Source organism: Ciconia boyciana, chromosome 15 (genome assembly GCF_034638445.1).
Source record: "Ciconia boyciana chromosome 15, ASM3463844v1, whole genome shotgun sequence".
NCBI lineage: Eukaryota > Metazoa > Chordata > Aves > Ciconiiformes > Ciconiidae > Ciconia > Ciconia boyciana.
The window spans coordinates 4,051,538-4,076,573 of NC_132948.1; the positions used below are offsets into that span (position 1 = coordinate 4,051,538).

A 25,036-nucleotide genomic window follows, 5' to 3' on the forward strand; every position below is an offset into this window, starting at 1 on the left:
ATAATCTTAGTCTTCAACTTGCATCTAAAAATGCATGTATGTTTTTAGGGCAGCAACAGGAGTGGCTGCCTGGAAAAATAGTCAGTCCCATATAATGACGTGCATGTGGTGAAAAGACAACTTTAAGGCTGGCAGATGCACTCTGTTCATTTTACAGGTCATTAAATTTCTCATTATACAAACTCAATCATCTGAGTTTTTAAAATACGATTTAGAATATCCAAAAGATTAGACAGTGTGCAAGATAAATGTAGAAGTTTAAATTTTGAAAGTCAAAACTTAATTTGAAAAAATGATAGATAAATTCCATAATGATCCTATTATTCTCATTGTCTAGCTACTCCATATGGGAGGTTACATTCTGACCTTAGGTATATCACTGCATACAGAGTAACACCCAACAAAAAAATTTGTATTTGCCAATCTGCTTAGAGATTCTGATTAATCTGTCTGCATTGTAGAGGAGAGAATCTGTAGTACTAACTTGTGCATTAGGATATTATCTATCTTAAAGGGATGCAGCTTTCTAGCCACATCAAAAAAAGCTTTAAAATGCTGTGATGATGGAAGAGAATTACAGTTACTAAACTTCTCTAACACTTCTTTGCAGTATTTTGTTTTTCCTAGTAACTGAGTCTTAGCTGTCTTTGGGGAAAAAATCTTCCTCCCCCTCCCTGAAAGGGATGTATTATTTGTTTGCCAAAAGCTCAAGATCTACAGATATCAGCTACCGCTTTGGAACAAAAGTGGTTACTTTTGATAACTATTTGGCCTGTGTAATAACTCACTTATATTTCTTACTTGGAAAGCAATCTGTTAGCACAGCTCTCCGCCACACAACTTTTCTTATGAAAGCCATAGATGGGAGGAAGTGATGTTTAATCAGCTGAGCTTTCTGTTAACGTTGGCTTTCCATTATTTTCTTCTACAGAAACATGAGTCACTGTGATCCCAGAATAACAACATTTAGAGTGCCACTAGTGAGCTGGGAAGATACAAGTGAAACAATTGCTCTAACAAGCTCAGGCTTAATCTTTCCCTATACATTTGACGTTTTCTTCTCCAACCACAGTATTGCTGTCCAGCCTTTCCCACACCTTCAGGCTGCTGTTATATGAGGCTTAGATACTACTCAACAAAAAAACAGAGCTATGAAACAGAACACATTAGCTTAAGCATTTATCCTAAGACTAAGACACTGCTATTTCACTAGAATGTGTCATAGTCTCACAGCTAATTCTAGACTATCCATATGGATTGTCGAGAAACTAGATTCTTGACATATCCCGAAGACTTCTTGGACTTTTAAACAAAGTATAGTCTTTCACACTGATTAAGACTATGCTAGACTTTATAGCTTCTTACCAAACTAGGTATGTGAATCAAATAAATTGTCAACTGCAACAGGGCTCTGGTAAGTATGTGTGCTCATGTGACTGAATGCTTCTTAGCTTAGTTCCGAGTCAATCAAACTATCTATAATTGGAGAAATCCAAGATGGATCTCTTCTGCACAATCCTGAATTGTGCATCCTGAATAGGACACCCTCAGTCTTCAGCATAGAAAGAACGTTCATTACTAAGAGACCTTTTCAAGTTTTACTGTGAAAGTGGTTCAGTAACGTCCATTCTTTTTACTATGCCAAAGTAAAGCCTAGGATAGAGATGAAGATTATTGGCTTATTTTTGTGTCCTGTAAGTATAAAAATACAAGTAAAAATCACCATGGCTATTCCAGTTATTCACAGCTTTTTCTCTAGAGAAGAATCATGGTAAAACACATTATACTATACTCCTTGCAAGCAGAGTCATGCAATCTGAAATTAGAATAAATTATAGTGTTTTAGGCCTCTCGTCATAGCAGTTCTAGCTCTTCAGTTGCCCACACACAAGCACCTAAACTTATTCTACTGTCATCTGAGAGTAACCAATTGTAATCATGGAAATGATGACTACATTTTGTACCACTTTTACTTTAGTACTTTGTATCAAAATAAATGTTTGTTTGACTGGGAAGTTTGAAGTTTTGCAGATGCTGTCTGTGAGCAACCAGTGTCATAGAGGTCTGGAAGCTAAGACATTTAATCAAATAAACATGGTTTTCCATGGCACTGCTGTTCCCAGCCTCAATTGGTGCTGCCCATCCTCATTAAGAACTGTTTCTGAAAATCACCTTGTGCTTACATGCAGACCACTTCTGGATCTGGCTGCCGAGAGATCAGAGCTTAGTCCACTATGAGGCTTCTAACAAATCATTGTTCACATCAGAAGGCTTTCAGACTTTGTCTAGTTTTGTCTATGTGGGGAAAAAATAAGTATACCTCATCAGGTTGAGACATTCTGGAAATAAGTGCTGGGTAGCCACAAAGCTAGCTCACATAGGAACTTAACATCCAGCAATTTGACTCTAAGTACCAGGAAAATTCTCTAAGCATTTTCTCCTTTCCTTTTTTTTTTTTAAACTCAAATACAGGTGGATACAATGAATTCTGATAAAGCTTACTAACATAAGCTATCAAGTGTTCTGAGACATCAGTAAAGCAAAATTACCTACATAAAGCTGATAATTTTGAACTCACCTTTCTTGTATGAAAGAGGTTTTCTAAAAGAAGTTATGAAAAAACTGTCTTGGAGCTTGAGAGAGAAGTTCTTGGGACTGATCCAGTGTGTGTTCTGTTTACAAGGCAAAGTTGGGCTTGCTTATGCATCTCCAATTCCTTCCAGAGGTGAATTTAACCATGATTAGTTGTTCCTTCTACCAATAGTTTTCCTGTCCCTATGCCAACTCAAAAGACTTTTCTTTCTGAGTTCTGAGATCTAGTTTGTTTGAAATAAGTGTCCTTTAGAAAGCACAGCCAGCTCTTTCTTTCTTGTCTGGCATACTTGGCTAGCTGTTGTTTGAGAAAATTGTGCCAGGAAGCCTGTCATACTGTATTTTTTTAATGTGTTTTTCTTTGTTGGGGTTTAAAATGAATTTAGATCTTATGAAAAATGCTCGCTTAACAGTCTTTGCAGAATAAGATTTTCTATTTATCGACAAAACTGATAGGAGTGGTGCATATTTGCTCCCAGGACCTCTCAGAGAATGTGTTTAGGTGGAAATAGATGCAGAGATGATAATGGGTTTGGCCCCAAATCCATTTATTTGCTAAGTGGGCTACAGCAACTTGGAAGAAAAAAGACTCCAAAGCCAGTTTTTTTTACCTCAGGCTATATAGCATATCTCACTGCATTGTCTGCATTATGCTGTCACTTGAATGTTTTTGCCATTGTAGGTCTGACAGGGAAAAAGGAAGTAGCTCATCCTTCTGAGATTTTTTTTTTTCTGGGCCAATGATGGTACTTTTAGTAGAAGTCAGATCTGTTCCACTGAAAAAGTAAATAACTTCTTAGGCATGTCTGCACTTCAATCAGACCTATTAAAAAACTGAGACATATATTCCTGGGGGGGAAAAAATTGTGTTGTAATATTGAATTTTCAATAATTCTGAAATTCTAGCTAATGTGACTGTGGTTTTAGAGAACAAAGGCACTTCATTTGCTAGATTGATCCTTCATCGCCATCTCGTCTTTTCTGTCTACTGTGTAGTGGTTACACATAATCAGTGTTGGTGGCTTGAAGTACTGCCCCTGTGTGAAGGACTTAGTTGATGCATGAGTTTAAGGTACAAGCTGGGCAGAAGAGGAAAGAGTAATTATTTACTGCTAGGGAAGGAGTGTATCTCAAAGGCAGTTTACTATTTAAAAATCAGTGAGATATTGCCATCTTCCTAAACAGCCTAATTTCTTTACCTTTTTTGACTATTTGTTTTTAAGGCCTCTATTTTTGCTAATTCTAATTGTACTTCTGTGAAGCATTTATTTAAGGTATTCAGACAGCACAGGGCAGTGTGAAGATTATTACACAGTAGTGTACTTTGTCTCAGGCTCCTAAGCCAATTTAGCATTTTGCAGTCCTTTGCCATTGCCAGCTGAAGTAACTCGGACTATAAGAACCTGTGAGAAAGAAGCAGAAGAATGTCCTAGAAAAATTAGTGCTTAGCTACAGGCCACCTTGATGCTACTTCCTTGGTGCTGCGAAACTTAGTTTCTACTAGACAATAGTATTTCATCTCATGCTAACCTAAACTTGGCTCTGCTGTGGAGCAGGATAAAGCAGATGATCACTGTCAGGGACCTTGTGAACAGTTTACTAACTGGTCAGTTGAGCCAGTCACCTCAGCATATTTGCTATGAATCTAGATACAGAATTTTAGAGATGGAAAATGGCCACTCTGCTTCCCTCCAAGAACAAATCCAAGCAAAGCTCACATCAGAGTGAAATTTCTTTTACTCAGCCCATAAAATAAACAGATTGTCCTGCTCACATATAAATGCCAAGACTTTTAAAGGAACTGTTCAAAACTCTCAAGATCTTAAGGTCCATGAGGAGTTGCAATAAGACAGAAAGAGGTAGAGGGCAAGGTGTCAACAGCACATCTGAAATCCACTTTAACTTCAGTGCTCAGCATCCACATGAAGAACAGTTGTGGAATGTTAAACTAAAACATAGTTGAGAAGAAAGGAGGGGGTGTTCAGGAATTTGCCTCCTTTAACGTTCTTCAGTGACAAATGCTGCAAGATTCAGTCAGACTTTGGGAGGGGATCTGGGATTTCCAGACTAAAATGCAAGCTTTTGGCTTCACAGACCTGCTTTCAATACCCTGCTCTTCCTGTATACGTTGTATGTGACCAGGGACAAGTCACTTATCTTGTTCTACCTTCATTCTTCATATATACAGAGAGGATAATACCACACTTCTACTTGACAAGAATGTTGTGAGGATTAATGTCTTAAAGGTGGTAAACTGCTCAACTACTATAGTAATGGCGACCATGTAAGTATTATAGATAGGCTTCGGAGTCTTCACTGTTACTGGATGCCATTGTAGTCCCTCCATCTCTGCCTAGCCAGAAGACTATGTGCCATCCATCACACTCAGAGCCAGCTGTGCTTAGCTACACATTTGTGACCTCCAGGTGTGAGTATTACTACTGGTATCTGGGAATGAAGCCAAAGGGAGAGGTAAGATCTTGCTCTGTTTTATTAACACCCTGACAAGAATAAGTGCTGTGCCTTAACAAACTTAAATAGTAAATAATTCCTACACTGATGTTTAGTAAATAAAAGCCTGCATGGGAGAAACCATGCAAGTTCAGAAAGAAACAGGAGGTCTTGGGTTTTTGGTTTGGGTGTTTTTTTTTCTGATCCCTGAGTAATGATGGGACAAGTTGAAATTCAAACAACATAGTAAAGAGTTAAAAATCTCCACAGCTGAGAACAGTGAGCAGTAGCCAAAAACAACCATTAACTTCTGCATGCACTGCTTGTTTACTGAACTGATGTTGCTCACCCTCCTTTTTTTTTTTCTTCTGTAAGAGAAAAGTGCTTTGATTGTTCTTAACACGGCTGTGTTTTAGTTTTGTGGTAATTTTCAACTTCGGTGTTCTTTGTCCTCTACCAGGTGGCAGTCATCATGCTTTTTATTCCATGGTGTTTATTGATTTGGTCAAAAGTAATTAAAGAGATAATTCGTTCTCAATTACATTTCCTTGAATTTCCTGAGGCTGGTAACTCTGCTCTCCAGCTGTGTCTTCCCCCAACTCCTTCTCAAATTAATTTTGTTCTCACTATGAAATAAAACAGAATAGCATGTTCTTTTTTTGTTTGTTGCTTTTGGATTGAATAGAGACTCTGTGCTGTAGCAGATATTGATCTGATAATTTTATTAGGTACTCCTGCCTTGGTTTATGAACTTTCATGTTTTTAGCATAGCATTCCAATAAGAAATCCTGTGTTAGACTAGCAGAAGTAAGAAACTAATTTTTTAGAGATGTTTATAGATGTTTCTGCTTTCTGAGTGTCCTTTATAGAGGTTTCTGCTTTCAGAGTGTCCTTTGTGCCTAAAGGGTTCTTTTCAGCGCTTTTGTAATCTAATTTAAACTCTACTAAAAGCAAGAAGGAAGTGAGCGCTATTGTGGTGCAAAAGAGTTTTCTTTTTTCAGTTTAACACAGATTACATTCATTTCTAGTAGAATGGATTTTTGGTGATCCAAAATGTCTTTGGGACATTTGGTCTTCTGGAAGAAGGTTTGGGGAGAACGTTTGTAATTCTGACTTCAGGAGGGGAAAGTATCTAGAAAACATTAGCTAAGGCTGAGTAATATTTTCATTGCCAGTATGCAACCAAAAACGTGAATAAAAGGCTTTGGGTACTACATATACCTAAATTACTGGCATGTTGCCCAGAGACCATGTAAATGAGAGAAACAGAAGACTGAAATATAAGCAGCATAAAGAGATGTCATACAGAAGTGATAATTTTTTTTTTGCTTGTTTGTTTGCATTGACTTCCAAGGACACATTTCAAAACTTTCAAATCTCACATTTTTCAAATGATCTTAATGGAAAGAGTTTATGGAGACTATAAAAATGGCAGCTCAGATAAGGTAGTTGCTTAAGGGGTTAAAAGTAACTGTAGGGTAAATGCACTGACAACAGCAGTATTATGACTGAGATTAATTTGATCCAATTATTTTACAAAACTTACCAAACTTATCAGAATTAGGTAAATATTATTTGGAGACAAGAAAATAAAAAAGGATTTCCCCAAGGAATATGATAAACGGAGGGAAATTGATGGAGTAAACAATACCAAGCTATTCGAGCTGGTTTTGTCATGAAAACAACAGTCCTTCTGTACATATGTTTTCCATTGCTATGTTATCTGAATACTTCATAAATTTTAATGAAAGAGAAGTGTTGTTTGGTTTTTTTCCCATTTCAGACACAGGGAATAGAGGCACAATGAGCTGTGGAGCTTGTACTAAAATTCATTGTAGTAAAAAAAAAAAAAAGCTTCTGCTGGCTGGGATAAGGTGTTAAATGTTTTATTTAGGATGTCAGAGGAAACTTCTGACAGAGGTGCCATTGCATCTATTTATTCCAAATCTCATTCTCATGCCTTCACTAGCGGACAAACTTTCTCTCACTTTTCAGCTGCCTCCTTCCATTTTCCTGATATGTCTGTATTGGCAGTAACGTGTTCATTGGAGTGCAGAAGGAGACCTAACAGGACTGGAACTCCCTCTCTCATTAAAACTACCTATGGCAATACAGTGGGATGAGTGCCCCTTCCCTTCAATATCAGGACCGTTTCTGACCAGAAACCAAGGAATGGAAGCTGCTGCAATAGCTCTTCTCAAGTGCTCCCCTTGGCAACAGAGATTCTTGACTGCAAAGTGCTTTGCATTATTGATATGGTACAGCACAACCTTAACAAATCAGTATCTTGTCTTTGATGCTGATATATATTTATATCTGCAGACTTAGTTTTGGCTTTTTTTAAGTTAAAGCACTAAAACACCATTAATCTTAAAGAAATCTTAATTTTCTGCAATATATTCTTAGTGAAGTCCTTTGTCTCAGAGTCTCTTGTGTTTAATTGAAAATTCTCTTTCGGTCCTGGTGTCTGTTCCACGTTCCCACATTCTAGTGAAAGGGCAGAAAGGGTCAGTATTGAGCAGCAGCAGTAAAAGTAGAAATAGGAAAAAAAAAATATCCTGCGTACTTGGCTAGAATACTGCCTTTAAAATTCAACATTTAGAATCTCACCTGCAGAACAGCAGTAGTCATCTCTATATGTAGTGCTTCACAAAAGCTTTCTAAACGTTTCTGTAAAATTAAAAAATATATTTTACCAGGTCAATCTTGCGTTTGGATGACTAAATGTTGGATTGTGATGAGGCTGTGCTGATTTACTTTCATCAAAACACATTCACAGTTTCCAAATGTAATCATAATGCTTCTATTCAAGTGATATATTAGAAGGAAGGAGAGTGCAATAGGTGTGTCAATCTGCTATTTTTGACAATAACATGCAAACTTAATGAGTTGCCCAGAATGAAGAAACTTCAGAAATTGCCAAGAAAATGGGTTCTTTCACCAGCTTAAACAAAAAAATTTGAAAATGTACAACCTAAAAGTGTGTTTATTGTATCTCTGCTCTCCTTCTATAGATGACATACACAGCACCAACTCGGGCTATTTCCACAATAAGATTTGGAGAAGAAAGTTGGAAATTCTCAAAACTCACAGAATGACATCTGCAAAGATCACAGGTGTATGAAATGGAGAGAATATTTAATAAAAGGAAGGATTTGTCAGAGTTGAACAATTTTTAATCTCCAGAATTATTTAGAAGAGAAAGTGGAAGTATTTGAGAATTGCTAAGATAAAATCTAGAGAATCTGCAGGCAGTGGTTTGCAAATTAAACAAGCTATTCAAAAGAATTTGTTCACCCAAAAATACTTTAAGAGCCTTCAATTTTATTTGTAAAGATGAAGAGGACACATAAAGAGCTGTCTAAGGCAGTAAGCAGGAATGCCAGGGCTTCCTGTGTGCCATTAGCCACCTGTGATAGCACTGAAAAGGGGTCACCTCCAGGTCCAGAGGAGCAGAGCCATAGACAATCAGATGGCATCGAGCTCCACCTACCGCAGTATTGCTGTAGTTCATTTTACCTACACCTGCTGGATGTGATCTGAAGAAAAATGACCGTAATCATTTTCATGGAAAACTTTTGGGTCATTTCCTCATGTAATCTCTCTTTAAGATGTTTCATATATTACTTTATAATTTTTCTGGTTTTTTAAATTGTTTCTTACATATGGAGTTGTATGAGATCTTGTTACTTCCCTATAATGAAAGCAGGAAATGATCACTGAAACAGGCCTTTTGATGGCTTAAAAGCAAATTAGATGAACTATGAGGAAAGTCTTCATAAGTTGGAAACACTAAAAAAAAAAAACCCAACACCCAAACTCCAAAGATTGTTCAGATTCTCAGGATAATATATCGTTGAGTTTAACAAATTAGACATACCAGTACTGTTTTATCTGTTTTTTATATCTGCACTGCAAATTAAAAAGATAAGAGTTCTACTGTTCTGTAATTATGTACTGTTACTGTTTTAAGCTCAGATTGCACCTTTTCAATACATGACATTGTAATGAAAGATAATGTTGTAGAAAAGGAAGCTATTCTCTTCTGTTTTCTGTGATAAGGGTGATTGAATCACATTATCAGTGCCTGAGTGGAGGGAGTGGTGTATATGATACCTCCCTCCCTGAGCAACTGTGCAAAGGTTAGGTAGGTTCACAGCTCTCTTCCTCTCCTCGTGAACTGGCAGAGCTGGCTGGCCAGCTCAGGGAAGTGTTGCACCCAAGAAGACTTTTCTTCAATGCTCTGTGGCATTAGACGCTTGCAGTGAATATAGCTAAATGGCTCCAGACCCTGTACTAGTGGTCAGTGTACTGGTGCTTTCAAGCCATTGAAACCTTAGGGCTACATTCTACCACTCTTCCCTCCCTTTAAGTTATTCTCAGAGACTCTCAACTGGTTTTAATCATGTCATTCAAGGTATCGCCAGCTGTAAAAGCAATGGTACCTGGCCATTGTCAACATTTTGCTGCTTCTGGGAAAAAAAAAAAAAGAAATTAGTGTCGGGAGCAAAGCAGACTGGAAATTCTGCTGTTCCTGGAGTGTAAGATGCTTGTACTCCGAGTCCAAATCAGATTTCTTCTAGCTTTCTCTTTAAATACAGATAATGTGTGCAATTTTAAAAAAAAGTCCCACCAGCATCAATCTGCTGCATGCTATTCCTGTAGCAGAGAAGATGAGAAAACTGACACAAGTCTACGGTTTTTGGTTTTGTTGCTTATTGCGCTATGGGATGATACTGTGGTGGTTAGCACTACAGATTACAAATAGACATGCAAGGCAGAGAAGATAGCTATATGAAAATAGTAACAGAAAAGGAGAAAGAAGATTGAAGGATGTCCCAATACTTAGAATTTCTTGGATTTTTCATTGTACTCTCAAAAAAACATGTGTCCTGATACAAATAAAATATTGCCTAAAATATGAAAACTTTTCCCATTTTAAAACCAAGCTGCTTCTGAAACAGCTTCTCTGAAGGTGTTTCACCTATGAAGTCGTCTGTTCCATCCATCTGGCACCTTTCTACCTTTAAGAATACTCTGAAATTTAGAAGGGTAAATTAGAAGAAATAAATAATTATTTTTAAATAATTAATGTTCTGGATAGACCATTTGTGTTCATGAATATACAGCCATGTAGTTAGGAATATTTCAGACTTCTTATGCTGGAAATGATCTTTTTTTTTAAGGGGTTTTGTTTGGCAACTCATTTCTAAAATCCAGTCTACTTTTGAAAGCCTGTTTTCACAAATAAAGACATTTAGTATTCAGAATGTGCTTCTTACTACAAATGGTTAACATAAATAACTTTGATCTTTGGAAAAAATATACCAAATATTGATGATTAAATTTATGTGATGATAAATCCTTAAATTTTATTTGCCCTAAAGTTCGGTGTAACAGACTCTCCATACTGAAAGCATGCTCATCCCCAGTAATCTCCTCTGATTAGCATTTCCTATAGGTGAAGTATGGGTGCCCACTCAGGCTGTAAAATGATTCCTCTCTCATTCAGTGCGTGAATGTGGTTTTCACAATCACTGAGGTGGGCTCTCAGGTACATTGGTAGCCCTCTGTAAGACTGATGCTCCTGAGCATTGTCAGTTAGCCATCTGTCTCTGCTGCTGACCAGTCTTGGTCAAGTGCACCCCAACTGCATGAAATAGTGGAGCCTTCAGACTGCTCTTTGACATTTCATTAGTTCATCCTTATACTCTGGCTGCAGAAAATCTTCATTCCAGCTACTTTGCTCTTAGTACCATTTCTGGGTTTGGGTTTGCTTCCCCCCTGCTAGCTTTCTACTTGTTTGTGGGCTGCCTCAGTCATTATATTAGAACGTTGGTGTTTGCGGTTCTCCAGTGAGTGAAGATACTGTTCCTTACACTTTAAACCTTTGTTCTGCAGAAATGTTACATAGGAACATCGATTTGAAATAATTTTGTGCCTTCTCAAGTCAAGGTTCCAACAAGCAAAATGCTCTGCTCTTAATTTTTTTTAAATATTTGAATATTTCCAGGCTTTGCTCTGTTGTGCAAAAGCTACACAGCATAGTAAGTATTTCACCTGCAGCTGTGAGTCTGCTGTGCAGTCTTTCAGCCTTTTTTGTACATTGGCTCTGCCCTGACTATATGGATGTGACTTGCTAGGGCCTCCAGCTTGGCTTTGCTTGGAATCAATAAATGAGCTCTTTCATCTAAAACTAGTGCAGGAAGGAATTAGTGTTTTCATATCCTTTTAGCCTGAGCACCATACACTGCTGAGTGATCTAAAGTCTTTTATTAATCGACCTATATAATTTTTTTAATAGGAGGGAATATGTCTTCCTTCCACTTGAATAAACTGATGGTTGGAGGAGGACTAAAAGCGTGCTTGTATTTGACTTCAGGGCCTTTTATGAGCCTGTGCCTTCCTTGTGGGTGAAAGCACAGACCCAAAAATAGTACTGTATCACACTGTATCTTCAGGGAAGAGCAATTACAGGTAAGTAATTTCCTATTCCTGGTTTTGGAAATTAGATTTTCTTTCTATGTTAGACACAGTAGTCTATATAACAGTCTTCCAAGAGAAAAGTTACGTTTTTCTAAGCATTTAAGCATAGTAATTTAGAAAGCACGTATGCATTTTGCACAGTAGCTTGTCTGCGGGTACTTCATATGAGAATCTGTTTGCGTGCCACAGTTACTTAGTGACATTTTAAGTTTTTCTACAATACACTAGCCATTACTTTTGCTTTAGTTTGCATCTCTGTAGCAAAATTTATTTGCACCACTTAATTTTGAAAATTATGACCTGCTACAGTATGGGTAACATGCAGCGCTTCAAATGTGGTTACATGTTTTTTGTTCATTTTTTAGGAACCAGTGAAAAAAGATGTGGGGGAAAAAACACCCAAAGAAGTGGCTGAGGTTACTACTAACAAGTACTCTTTCAATCCAGAGGTGAGACGACTGGTGAAGCTTTGATTCAAGATGGAGTTAAAGAAGGCAACAGACAAACATCATCTTTTAATTATTCATATAGATAACTTTGCTGAATTCAAGGTTTAAACATTTACTGTATATAAGGAACCAGGCTTTTTCTGACTGATGAACACTTCATAGGTTTTATCTAGTAAAACTCCTGAAGGTATCAGGAAAAAAAAAAATCACTTGAGTGAGATGTAGGGTTCTATTGTAATTTGGTAAAAATAGTGTTCTAAAAATTCAGTTTAGCTGTGTTAGTTATTCCACGTGTCAATTCTAGAAGACTGACCTTTAAACTATATTACAGTTTAGCACAGAAATGACTGATACATTCAAAATGACTTTTTACTTCAAAAATTCATATTTTTATTAAAGTACATAGGTCAATATTGCACATCCTTAGATCTCAAAAACCTGAAGCTGCAAGGGCTGTTCCTTTGGGTGTTATGTAGAGCTGCACAAATTAACGGTTGTTGAAGATCTAGCCTATATGCAGTTTTTCAGCCTTTGCCTGATGTGACCTTAACCTACAATTTTAAATATTGAAAGGCCTGGAGATAATTTTACTTAAATGTCACTTTTTGGTCAGCACAGAACAGTTACTGTGGTGAGTCTGTTCTAATTCATCCAAGACCACCCAAGTGTATGTTCTATTTGATGTGGACTTAGGCCTGTCATATAACAGTGCAGAGTTACAATGTAGTTTGTGGCTATCTATCCCAAAGAAATTCAAGCCTTGTAAATATAAATAAAATCTTGGAATTAAAAACACACTTTAATTTCTCTGTATGCATTTAACAATTTGCCTGAATTTTATTTGACAAACCAGCAAAAAGATTTAATTTTTCATCATATGTTGTCTTTGTTAGCTTATTTAAAATCTGATCCATCTTCTTTCTCTTTAGAACAAAACTGAATGCCAGGCAGCTGATTTGATCATAATATTTTTATAAAAGAGAAGAATAAAATGTAAACAAAAGGGAAAGGATGGTACATTTGCAATTATACAAAAACTGACAACTAACACTAACACTTTTTTAAATTCTTTTTTTAAAGTTTTTCTTTAAGGAAGAAAGCACAAGTGTTAGCCTGACTTCAGCATCCAGTAATATCTTGCCTGTCATGACACAATATTTAATTTCCTTTTTTATCAAACTCAAATCAGTCAGATTTGTTGGAAGCTAACAAAGATGAAAAGTAAGATGTGCTGTGGAAGTCCTGCTAAAAGATGCAGCTGTGCCAGCTGTTTTACTGGCAGAAGCACTCTGGCTTGAATACCAGAAACATTCCACCAACACATTCATTTATCATTTTTCTTTTTTCAGTTCTCACTTACAGTTTTTATTTTTATCTATACATCTCATTAATAAGAAGTCTTTTCTTTTGCTTGCACTTTCCAGAATGTTCTCTTAAAGTTAAAAACATACTAGGAAAGGGTGTAGTATGCAGCTCAATCTTATCATAGAAGCTGGTGTCCATACAGAGCACCAATTGTTTCGGCGATCAAAAACAGTACACTCATATGTGCATAAAGATTTGAAATAAGAGTTGCAGCCTCTCTTGAGTAGGTGGGCATTTTCTGTACAGACCCAACTGAGATCTGCAATATCCTCTTGCATACTTTCCCAGGTGCCTCATAAAGGATCGTATTTCCTTTATCAGGAATTTATTTTTCCAGACACCTTAGGACACTTATGAAATGCAGGGAACCACCTCAAGGAATACCTTGGGCTGCACCTCAGTCTCTGCTCACCAGCACTATGCCTCCCAATGGATAGCAATCTAGCCATGCCCTTTTTGCACATTGAGCACTGCCTCAGCTGCATATTTTATTACCTAACACAGGCAAAAACACTGCATATGCACAGCATGCAATCATAATTCTATGAAATTGATGCAGCTGTTCCCTGGGAACCCCAAGGGTACTTCTAAGCCAGGGCTAGTTCAACAACAAATGTAAGCTTTCATCTCCCATGTATTTCAGCTCCATAGCTGCTCAGAAGAAAAAATGTTGCAGGTATTTTGAACAATGTACTAAGTAGGTGATTTTAATTCCCTTACGTAAAATTGCTGACCTGGTTTGTACACTCTTAAAAAATGAGAGAAAGAAAATAATAAAACCATTATGTTCTGTGCTCCAAAACCAGCTGTGTCTGTGGAGCTTTTCTTGTTGTTCTGTTTTTTACAAATGTCAGTCTCTTTGTTTTGAGTCTGATTGAAAATTTTCCTGGGTTGGGACTTCTAAAAGATTTCTCTCCCATGCATGCTTTTTGTAGTTTGTTAATGCATAAGCACTCACAGCAGTCATTCCTTGAGTCTAGGCCATTGAACAATCTGTGCTTCCTGTCTCATAGTTTAATGAAGCTCATGGGTGCTTAACTGCCTGTAAAGATCTCTGTCAAACTTGAAGTCAGCCAATGAGTTAAAAGCTATTGGAACACGTGTACACATGGGCATGCACAGCAATATCACGTAAGACTTGTTTACATGCTTGTGAAATGACATAATGCTGTCCCAGATGATGACCATCTCAGAAAATATTTGATGATTTAAAACTGAACCCTGAGACTGCATATACCTTCTCTATGCTAAGCTCTTCTTAATACTGTAATATTTATCTTTAATTTGATCACTTTCAGTCTGATCCACCGGAACCAGTGAAGAGGCTCTCCCTGTTTAGAGAAACAGGAAAGGAGATGAGGACTCTTAGTAAAGCTCTAGCTCACTCAAGGTAAGGGAATCCAGAGCACACAGAAATGGACCAGTCAAGGCTAAAGGAATCTTTGGTTCTGCAGTGACAGCAGTTTGAATAAAGGCAAAATACTCAACTGTACTAAACGCTTAGAAAAGATGGTTTACAATTCTAATTTTATAGGCTTTTTGTATACTCAAAGTGTGGTCAATGCTGTATGAGGAATGATTGATAGCTCTGCCTATTTCAATACTATATTGTTTTAGTGTACTTTATAAAGGTGCTTGTTACTTCTTTGCAGTCTTTTGCATGACACAGTGCTGTGCCAAGATTTGGTAATAAAGTAGTCAAAAATGAGCAATATTAGGAAATAATAATGTCCACTATGTGATGGAAAATCATAATGAAAATACCTACCACTATTATAGAAATATCTGTATGTATTCATTTGGAATATACCAACTTCAGTCTCAGGAAGATGCTGGCATGGAAGGAATGGATTTTCGTGCCCGTTATCTGATGGGTAGTGAGCTGTTATAATAGGACATGGATTTGGGATCCTATATGCCTTTTAGCCGCTTGAGTTTGGAGAGCAGCCATTATTTTATGGGATGGACCACAGAAAGTAGCTGGGTGTGCATGCTTTTCCTAGAGAGTATCTTCTATTGCGACTAGACACAATAAAATTCTATCCCAGCAGGGCATTTCTTATGGTCTCATTTAAAACAAACAAACCAACCAGGGAGGCCTGTTGGGAACAGTCTTCAGCAAAGAATACTCTCCCATTTAGGCACTCATACTCTTAAATGTACTTAGGCTGTGTTGTCACCCATGTTTCACCATTGTCACTGCAGGTGGTGCTTAAGTTGACAAGACTGAGGCTTCAATATGTTTTCCTGTTGCAATCACACATTCTGATTGCACTCCAAACTTGCCTACAGAGACTATTCACTCTATTTGCTCAGTATTACCTTAAACAGTTGCTGAACTGCATAATAAGCCTTGCAGTAGGTGACTAAGGTTTTCTAAATTTTCCTGGAACCCTCTAGCATTCTTGATGTGAGTGTTAAGCTAAGAAATGAGATTCATTTGCAACTGAAACAGCAAGCAGTAGTACAAAAAGATGATTTACATCTGGCAAGGTTTAGTTACAGCCTGCTGCAAATAAAACTGACAAATTACCACTGCCAGCCCCAGCAGGGTACGTATTACACAAGTGTTTACAAGGTCCCTAGACTTTAAGTCTTTGAAGAGAGTTCACTTGATAAAAATAGTTGAATTAAAGCAAGCAGCAATAAGACAGACATCTATATAAAAACTTAATAATTAGGTTAAATCTAGGCAAATATGTCAGTAAAGAGAACACATGATATTGTATTAGTGTAATATATTGAAGACAAACTAGGCTCTTGCATTGTCTGGCTGAGTTTGTAACTGCATAAAACTTAAGGAAGTTAGAGAAAAGTAGCTTTTTTGCATGTAGTACTGTAGAGGGAATCGGAACTCTACATTTCACAATAATGTAGTGTTTTTAAATATTCCCAAATTTTTACATCAGAGCAATTTCTAAATTTTATACTAGTTACTCATGATAACATTGTTTCACATTCTTCCCTTTTATCCTTCTCTGCCCCCAATTATTTTTATTATTCACCTTGTTAATTCACTTTTAGTGAATTTTCACTTGATAAACCATAAACAAAATAATAAATGCTGTGTACTTTGAAGGTTGGATAAGCCATTTTAGTAAAGCATGACTTGTTTTTGCCATAAATACACTGTTAGTTATGCTTGACTGCCTGCGTTCATTGTTCATTGCTAAATTTCAGTGGGATTGTCTTCTTGAGGTCAAGTTAAAGTTCTTTTGATGATAACCTGCCAAAGATCAGTTTACTTCTTGATATGAGTTTCAGGTGCTTAGAGCTTGCTTTTGGTTGCTTTACATTCTTTATTTTCAAATGAGTAGGACAAAAAATACTTGCAAGTGTTCTGTAGGATTAAAATTACCATCACCACTGGTACTAAAAGGCTTGATTTTAAAAATCTTAGCAAACTGGTTTGTAGACATTTGGGTGAAGGAAGCTGGACCACTCATTTCATTACAGGTTACATTTTGAACAAATGAAGTGTCATTTTGTTAGCAGGTTAACATGAAGGGATCTTGATTTGATACTTGTTGGGAAATATACTTTTGAAATGCCATCAGGCGCTCCATGGCATTTTTGTGTACCTTGGCCAACCTTGAGATGTTTAGGATCAGCTGAGCTTTTCCACAGCTTTGAAATTCTGTCCAATTCAGTTGATTAAGAGTGAGTTTCTAATGCTAGAATTCTAATGCTAGAATTGTAGAAACCTATGAAGTTAAATTTGACTTTATAAAAATCTAGATCATTTTCGAGATTATAGTGAGTAACATGATACAGGACTGCTTTTGCAGAAGGTGGTGTTTTGGGCCCTTTATGTGAGGGACTAAATCTGAAAGATTCAGTGGCATGAAAAGCCATGCTTTTTAAAGCTAGCCTTTTCAAGTGCCGAAGAAGCTCCATGTAGGGTAATAGCGGTACAAACTGAGGCCAGACATGATTTGTCTGTGCCAGAAGAAGGGGAAAAAAGTAGATTGCCTCTCTACACAGTCTGTTTCCTCTGCTCCCTGTTTCTAACTATTACAGCATTGTGTTGAGTGCTAAATGGGGAGGTCAGAAATGGTGGGGAGGTGTGTGTGGGGGCAGTGTGTGTTGGGGGGATCAAGATATTGATCCTAACTCTTAGCTGAGCAGCTAACTTTTTATGTACCTTCCTGCAAATCACTTGACCCCTCTGCAGCTCTGTCAAGTAAATTGGGATTGGAAACTAGGCAATGTATCTGAACTAAACTCACTGCATAAATATATAGCTTTTAAATTGGTATGGATAACAGTGTGAATGAGGATTACTTTTGTTACTGAAAGCAAATTTTAAAAAAAAAATATAGGGCATATTTTTTCTTACTATTTTCATTTAAATTATTTGTTTAATTTTTAATCTTATTACCACTATCGTATGCTTGTAGGGATGTTAGTTTGATAAATCTTACAATGCCTAGCACTCAAGTACATGCAAGCATTGTCTTATTCATCTCTGCAGCACTGCTAGGTATTAGGTGGATAAATATTATTACTCTCATAGGTAAATGAGGAAAGTCAAATTGGGGATGTAAGATTAATTATCACTGGAACAGCTACAATTGGAACTCGGGTGTCTCAGGTAAGTAAATACCTTACTTATTCTTCTAGACTTCACTGATGCCTCTGTTTCTCTGAGTTTTGTTTTTATTTTCAAAATTGGCCTACTAAATTAGAAGCTCCAGGGAAAGCCTTCTTAAGAGATCCAGCCCATTACTCTGGGTGAGTGCAGTTGTTTCCTATAACAGATGAAGTGTTTAGTCTAGCCTACTTTTAACTGAAGACATTTCTGTTTCCTGCACCACATTATGATAAATGCAGATTTGCCTTCCACTGAATTTTTAATGGTAATGCAATCTGCAAAATTATGTTAAATGTAGATTTTTAATGATGTGAGTAGACTTGATCCTAATGTGTTTTGATGTTGTATCTTTTCTCCGAGTGATTAAAACCCCAGATTTTAGTCTTTCATCCCCTCTCACCTCCAGAAGCCAATACAGCTAAAGGGACAAACAAAATCATATTCCTTTATGTACGTTATCAGCAGAATTGTCTGTTACATCCTGATCAGTTGTACCTGCACCACACCTGTAGAGGATAGTGGCGTTGTGCAATTGTTCTTAAATATCTAATTTGGCTGGCAGAATCCTTTTTACTGCTGATGCGGAAGATGGAAAGAACCGAATTCCACTTTAATATCCCAAGCAGAGTTTGAAGTGCTAAGTAAGAAAATACCTACCTGTTAAAGCATCTCCAACTCTGCCATCTTCTTCTAGTCCTATAAGTCTAATTCACAGTTGCATTCAAAACTAGCTTCATGTGATTTCAAATGCCTGGGTGGAAATATTCCTGACCACAAGTTTTCCATGACAATTGAAACAGATGGAACATGAAGAAAGGGAAGGCTTAATCTTGTGCTACTGCACAAATAAATGTATATTGACTTTTTACATTTACTGAACAGTAAATTATATATTTACACACATTTGTTTTTTGAAGATCAGAAGTTTAGCATGGTCAGGGCCTAGTCAAAGCTGCTTAGTACACTCAGGAGAAATGTGCCTTTTTGGTCTTGTGTAGGCAATGGTCACTTTAATACTAGTTTCTGGAAAGCACTGTTGTCTGAATAAATGCTCAAATGAAGCTCGCCTGTCATATCATATAATACCATACGTTCTTTACATTGTAATCCCAGTAGTGATCCTGTAACACACCTAATATAATTTATTCTATTACTGTGGCAATTAAATAATGAATCCCACATATTTTATATTATTTAAGAAGTGAAGTATGATATGAGCTATAATGGCGATGGAGAAATTTGCTTGAGAAAAGTCAGGGAAACAGATTTCTTGAAATATGAACTCACTTTCTCTAACGCTTTCTGAAATGTACGGTAGCCAGATGACCCAGTATGCAGAAAAATATCCAACAGACTTAATGTCTGGAAATCAAAGGTATACATTAACTGTTTTTTAAATTTTTATTGTGTTGTGTAAGCCTGGAAATTCTTAGAGTGTCATTGTATGACCTCTTAACAATGAAAATGTGCTAGCCATTCATCTTGAGTGCCCGCATAATGTTACTTTGACTAAATCTGCATGTAGAAAAAAGAACAGTAAGAAGAGCAAAGAAATCAAACCCACAGACTTTTTAACCAAATATTGAGATGTGAAGTTGCAGGAAAGGATAATTTCAAGTGAGAATGACTGCACTGCTGGTTTGGACCAAAGGATGTGTCAGCAATACTTCTTAGTAACAATTTTAGACTATAGAAAAGGAGCTATTTTAGAAAAAAGAAGCAGAGTGGAAAATGCAAGAAAGAAAGAAGAAAACAGGAGTTTTCTTCTCTGGGGCAGCAACTTTTAATTTCAATTAAAGCAGTCAAGCTAGCAGAGCAGCATGCTAATACATACTACAGGGATTCAGTGAATACAAATGACCTTTGTGGATTTGGGTTTTGCTGCTTTTCCTCCTCCTGATTGAAAAGGAACACCCAGCAGTTGTCTTAATTGGACGTTAATTGATACATATTCACAGGAAGTAGTGCCTGTGATCTTGCAGCTTGTTTGTATGAAAGAGTATAATGGAATAAACTGTGAGGAAGCTTTTTAATGATCACAGCGACATAGCACAGCAGTATGAATTTTAAAATTATCTCAAAAATGTTTGAAGAGTCATTACTGGAACAGACTTAGCTGCATTCATAATGCTTTAATATTCTACCTTACACATTAAAAGCATAATTAAACTCAAGATAAACCTTGTAATTATGACCTCATACCTCCTCTCAGTAATACTCTCTTATACTTTCTTGAGTCCTCATGATGATATAAAAGAGGATGATGACAGAATGCAGAGGTTGCTCAAACTACTCATCTTTCAAAACTGTCAGTCACTAGTCCCAAGTAGAAAGTCGTACGAGCTCTTCCCTACTGAAGAGTTGTACCCAGTCACTTCAGGGAGACACCTGTCAGCTCTCAGGTACCATTAAAAGGTAGGAAGGAATTTACTTATCTTTGTGCAGCATAAAATGAAAAACCATTTGGGAAATCTGTAGATAATGATCATTCCTCTTCCTTTGTAGATCAATACATCTTGCTTCCAGTGGAGATTGCCTATGTAGACACAAAGTAGTTCTGACTTACTTGATTAAGTACTTCCCAATGTCAGATTCAGTGGGTGGAATACAGTACGGCAGAAAAGACACCACCTTTGTCCTTGAGCATTCCAGTATCTTTAGCTTTGAGCTAAGAATTATGTTTTCATTTCTATTGTTATTCTTACTAAAACTAAGCAAACTCAAGAAGCACAGTCCCTTTGAAATGACATTCAGCTCTGAGGGAGATCCCTTCTTATTGCTTTGTTCCAATGACATCTGTAAATGGGATCCAGAAATAATGTTAAGTAATCCACGCTTACATGAGGATATATTGTATGATAACCAAGAAAGTAGAAGGCTCTATAACTAATAAATTGTAGAAAGGTGTAGGAACACTTACACAGCAAAAGAGATTACCAAAGCATTGGAAGCTTGTAGTTGTTAACCCATAATAAAAGCAGGTTGCCATAAATCACTTCTGTAGACTAACTCAGCCCACCAAGACCATGCAAGTGTACTGAAAATACTCTTGTGGTTAAACATCGCCACAAAAAATAGTGCTTAAAAATAAGCATATTGCTTCAAATGAGTCTTTGTGTAAAAAGGAGGTAGGAAAGGTGATAGAACCTGGAAACTGTGCAGTGACAGTCGTCTAACCATAGGTGCCCATGTAAAAATGACAAGTTGTGGTCATCCTCAGCTGATGACGTCTATGAATCCACAGCTCTGAGCTGCAATCTCAAAAGGGAAGTGTCCATGCTGTTCCATAAGCCAGTCAAGCCTTTACTTGCAAAAAGGGTATGCTAAACCTCTCTATTGCATTTCCCATAGCTTGAAGAAAATGGCTCCTGTGCATCTGTTTCACTGTGCTGTGCTAGTTAAAGAAAACTAAATGTCAAACTGGTGGCAGTTTAACAGTATTAACGGCTTTTTATGTTTTAAATTAGAAACTGGATGGCTTTTTAAAATGGTTCAAGTTTCCTGAAGGCATATTTCTAAAAGTCACTCTGCATGCAGAAAGCCCAGCCTCTACTAATGCATTTTTTTGTGCCTGCAACAACAGTTAGACTGACTGTTACCTGAAGAGCAGTTTCTCCTATTTCTTTTCCTGCTAGTGGCTGTGTAGCTGACTTTAATACAAAACCATTTAAAATCGTGATTGAAATGGCAGCTACTACCAGATTTTAAATGGCAAGGAATGTGTTATTTTTGGCATTTTGGTTATGACCTTGTCTGTCCTTATCTGTGAATCTGTACCAATCCTATTCTAATATATCCAGACAAAAAAGATGTTAGTGTTTAGAGATTATGATAAATTGACATTCCTTAATGCATATGGTTTACTGGAAGATACAATGGAGTCTGTAAAAGCAGGGCGGAGAGGCAATGTAGAGTTAAGAAGCAACGAAGAGACTGAGGCAGTACTAACTGAGAAGGTGAAATGTTTATCTGCCAATATTAGTTTCCAGTGTATTTAATACTTCATAATGTCAGTTGCTTGGAAACCAGTGTTTTGTGCCCTTTTGCTGCTTGGCAGAAGTCACTCTAATTGGCATGTTTCTAGCACTGTCACTGCTGGCGGTTTGCAGCTTTTTTTTTTTCCAGAAACAAAAATTTTCTTTTACATGAATGATGGCTCACATTAATTAGACAGCAGTCATGGGCAAAGACAACCATTTAAGTGTATGGATGTATGAATCATTATATCTATCATCAATCACTGGAAAGACTGCTGTTCCCATCAACATTTCTGCCTTACAGGCTGTTCGTTTGAGTCTCAATCTCCTTTCCTTTTGTGCAGAAATATGTTTGTTTGTTTGAAATTTCATAAGTGGAAATAGTTCACTGCTTATTAGATTTTACTATCTGTCTAAACACAACAGTCTAATCCCACATATTCTGATACAAAATGACACATTGTCACTGAATATTTGAACAAAGCTAACACTTAAAATGGGCTTCCCATTATTTAGTAGTAAAATGTCATTGCTCTGTAAATACCTTTATGTGGTAAGGCAAAACACTAGATCATGGGAAGTGGTTTCTCCTTTCACATGAAAAACTTGAACCAGCAGTATTTCCTGGTAAAGGATCAGGGACCTCGGTGAAGTTCCACTTAACGAGCAGTGAGTTTTTATCGGTAATATGAACATAAAGCTGTTATTGTACGTTCTTACAGCAAGAAAATGGAAAGCCCAGAAATCCCCAGATGATTTTTTCTTTTGAAGTTTTAGTAATAGTTTCCCCACAGCTTTTTGGAGAAGAATTTAAAGCAAAGCCTTGAAATCTCACAGATTTATTTTTCTGACCTTTATCAGTACCAAGCTGTCTTCTCTGCTGCTCTGGAAGTACTTCCCGCACTCACCTTTGTTTATGTACTTCTCCAGAGAGACCAAGAGCTGGAAACCTAAATGTGCCTACCTGCAAAGAAAACTTTTATATGAAGATCAACAGGAATGGGATTACAGCATGGCACAAGTCGGGGGGGTGGGGTGTACGCGTGCATGTTCTTGTGTTCTTGGACTTCTTAAAAGAGAAATTGCCACCCGCCATTCTTTCTGGGTTGAGAAGAACACATTTCCAACTAAAAATAAGCCAGTGTTTTGGTATGTTGTTTCTTGTACCTCCAGGTAGCTAAATATGTTTGTGATTCTCAATGTTAGAGAACCTCTCCTCATTTTCAAAGGAGAGGTTCTGCTGCGTTTCACAATGGAAGCAGCATCTTCTATATTTTAATGTCTCTGTAGTTAATTGAAAACCACTCTGAGACATCTTTAAATATGCAGTAATACATTAATACATTCACCTAGTGACATCTTTTATAATAGTGTGGGGTGTTGTTTTGACTATTGAAGGTCCCTGTTTCTTGCTGTGCAACCTTCTGTGAACATACCACAAATTTACTCATGTCTTATTTTAACTTTACTTGTTTCATGACTTACTTCATGGTCAGATTTTCATGTGGTAACGTGCATCTTTCCCATTATGCAGATCCTGGTTTTGTATTTTAAACAGAAACATTTGAGTACAGAATATTGTACTCATCTCCAGGAGAACAAAATGGGAATCTACATCTGAAATAATGTGGGTACTCCAGATTGTTCATATGTCTTCAACTACTCAAGACAGATGTTGGTATGGTACTACTTTAGTTCCTTGCCAGAATGGTTAATGGTTCAGTATGGTAAATGATCATATATGTCTGAGTTTCTGTGGGTTAGTAACTACATTTAATAGATTTTTAATGTCATTATCATCTGGTCTTCACTGAATTTAAGAAGACTAGATGTATCAATATTTACCCATTTGGTTCTTACTATATGTAATTACTCAGTCATTAAATAGGAGTAGTAACCAGTGTGTTCCTGATTCTCCATTGCCTTGTGTGTATACATTTGCATCTCTAACTTGGCTGTAAACACTACCAAACCAGAATTCATAATTAATTTACATTAGTATCTACATGTTAATTGTGAATAGTTGCAAGCTTTTTCTGTCCACATGCTAAGCTTTCAGGATGACCCGAATGCGAAGCTCAATAGTAGAACTTGCTAGCTCAGGCTCACCCCCACGTAAACTTAGCTCCATGGCTTTTGATAATTTCAGAAGGTGGGTAGTGTATGTGCCCTGTAATAACTCACTGAGTATTTTTTTTAAATGAACAATGCACTAATTCTCATTTACAATGAGACTGCCTTACATCACTCAGGAAAGGTGTGAAGCAATCTTAATGTAAATAAATTTGGGACACACTGACATAGATATACATTACAATGCTGAATGTAAAGCACTGAAGAACTGAGTGAAATGGTCAGCAGCTCCAGTATTTACTGATAAGAGAATGGAACAGATTCTCCACTGGTATAAATCAGTATCACTGTTGACAATTTACAAGAAATGCAGCGTTTGCTCTCCTATTGTTCTGTGTGTGCTTTGTAAATAAGAAAAGCATTGTGTGCATATGGATTTTCTTTTATCTTGGCATTTCCTACTGTTTCACAATTATTAGTTATTTGGGTGTTACAGCACCTTGTCAGAAAGTTAAGGGGGCATATAAGAATTACTTCAGCTATTAGAATGCAGCAACAGCTCAAATGGAGTCTGATGTGTGTTAATGCACATACACACAACATAGTATTTTGGGGGACTGGAATGATTAAAAAAAATTGCCCTATTCCAACTGAAACAGCAGTGAGGACAGTAACATTTAATCAACTGAAATCTGATGAGAATGCAGGTGTTAATGCTTGTGCTCCTGCAGAGGTTACCATAGGATCCTTAATAACTTCAGGTTGTCAGAACTTCCATTTTATTATGTGTTCAAAAAGACAGATCCTCCAGTACCACAGTGCCCCCTAAAACTAGGTAAGGGCATAGGTTTCAAGTTTAATCCAAATGAAGTAAACTTGCTGCTCTCACTGCTTCCTTCAGTGGATATTTCTTTGAATTCTTCAGGATCCAATTACTTACCAGCCTCACTTGAGATTTGTGATGGGATCACAGCTCATGATGGCATGGCTGCAAATAATGCTAAGTGTTCATTTAGGAGAATTATACTGGGTTTTAATCCATGGCTTTA

General features: G+C 37.0%; 1 protein-coding gene across 1 annotated transcript in view; it reads left to right on the forward strand.

The window, feature by feature from the left end:
* CCDC60 (coiled-coil domain containing 60) overlaps window positions 1-25,036 on the forward strand; it is a 64,771-nt gene that overhangs the window by 14,221 nt on the left and 25,514 nt on the right. Inside the window, exons 2-3 of the mRNA XM_072880415.1 lie at window positions 11,895-11,978; window positions 14,642-14,733. Of these exons, the coding sequence (XP_072736516.1) occupies window positions 11,895-11,978; window positions 14,642-14,733 (176 nt within the window). The remainder of the gene's footprint in view (window positions 1-11,894; window positions 11,979-14,641; window positions 14,734-25,036) is intronic.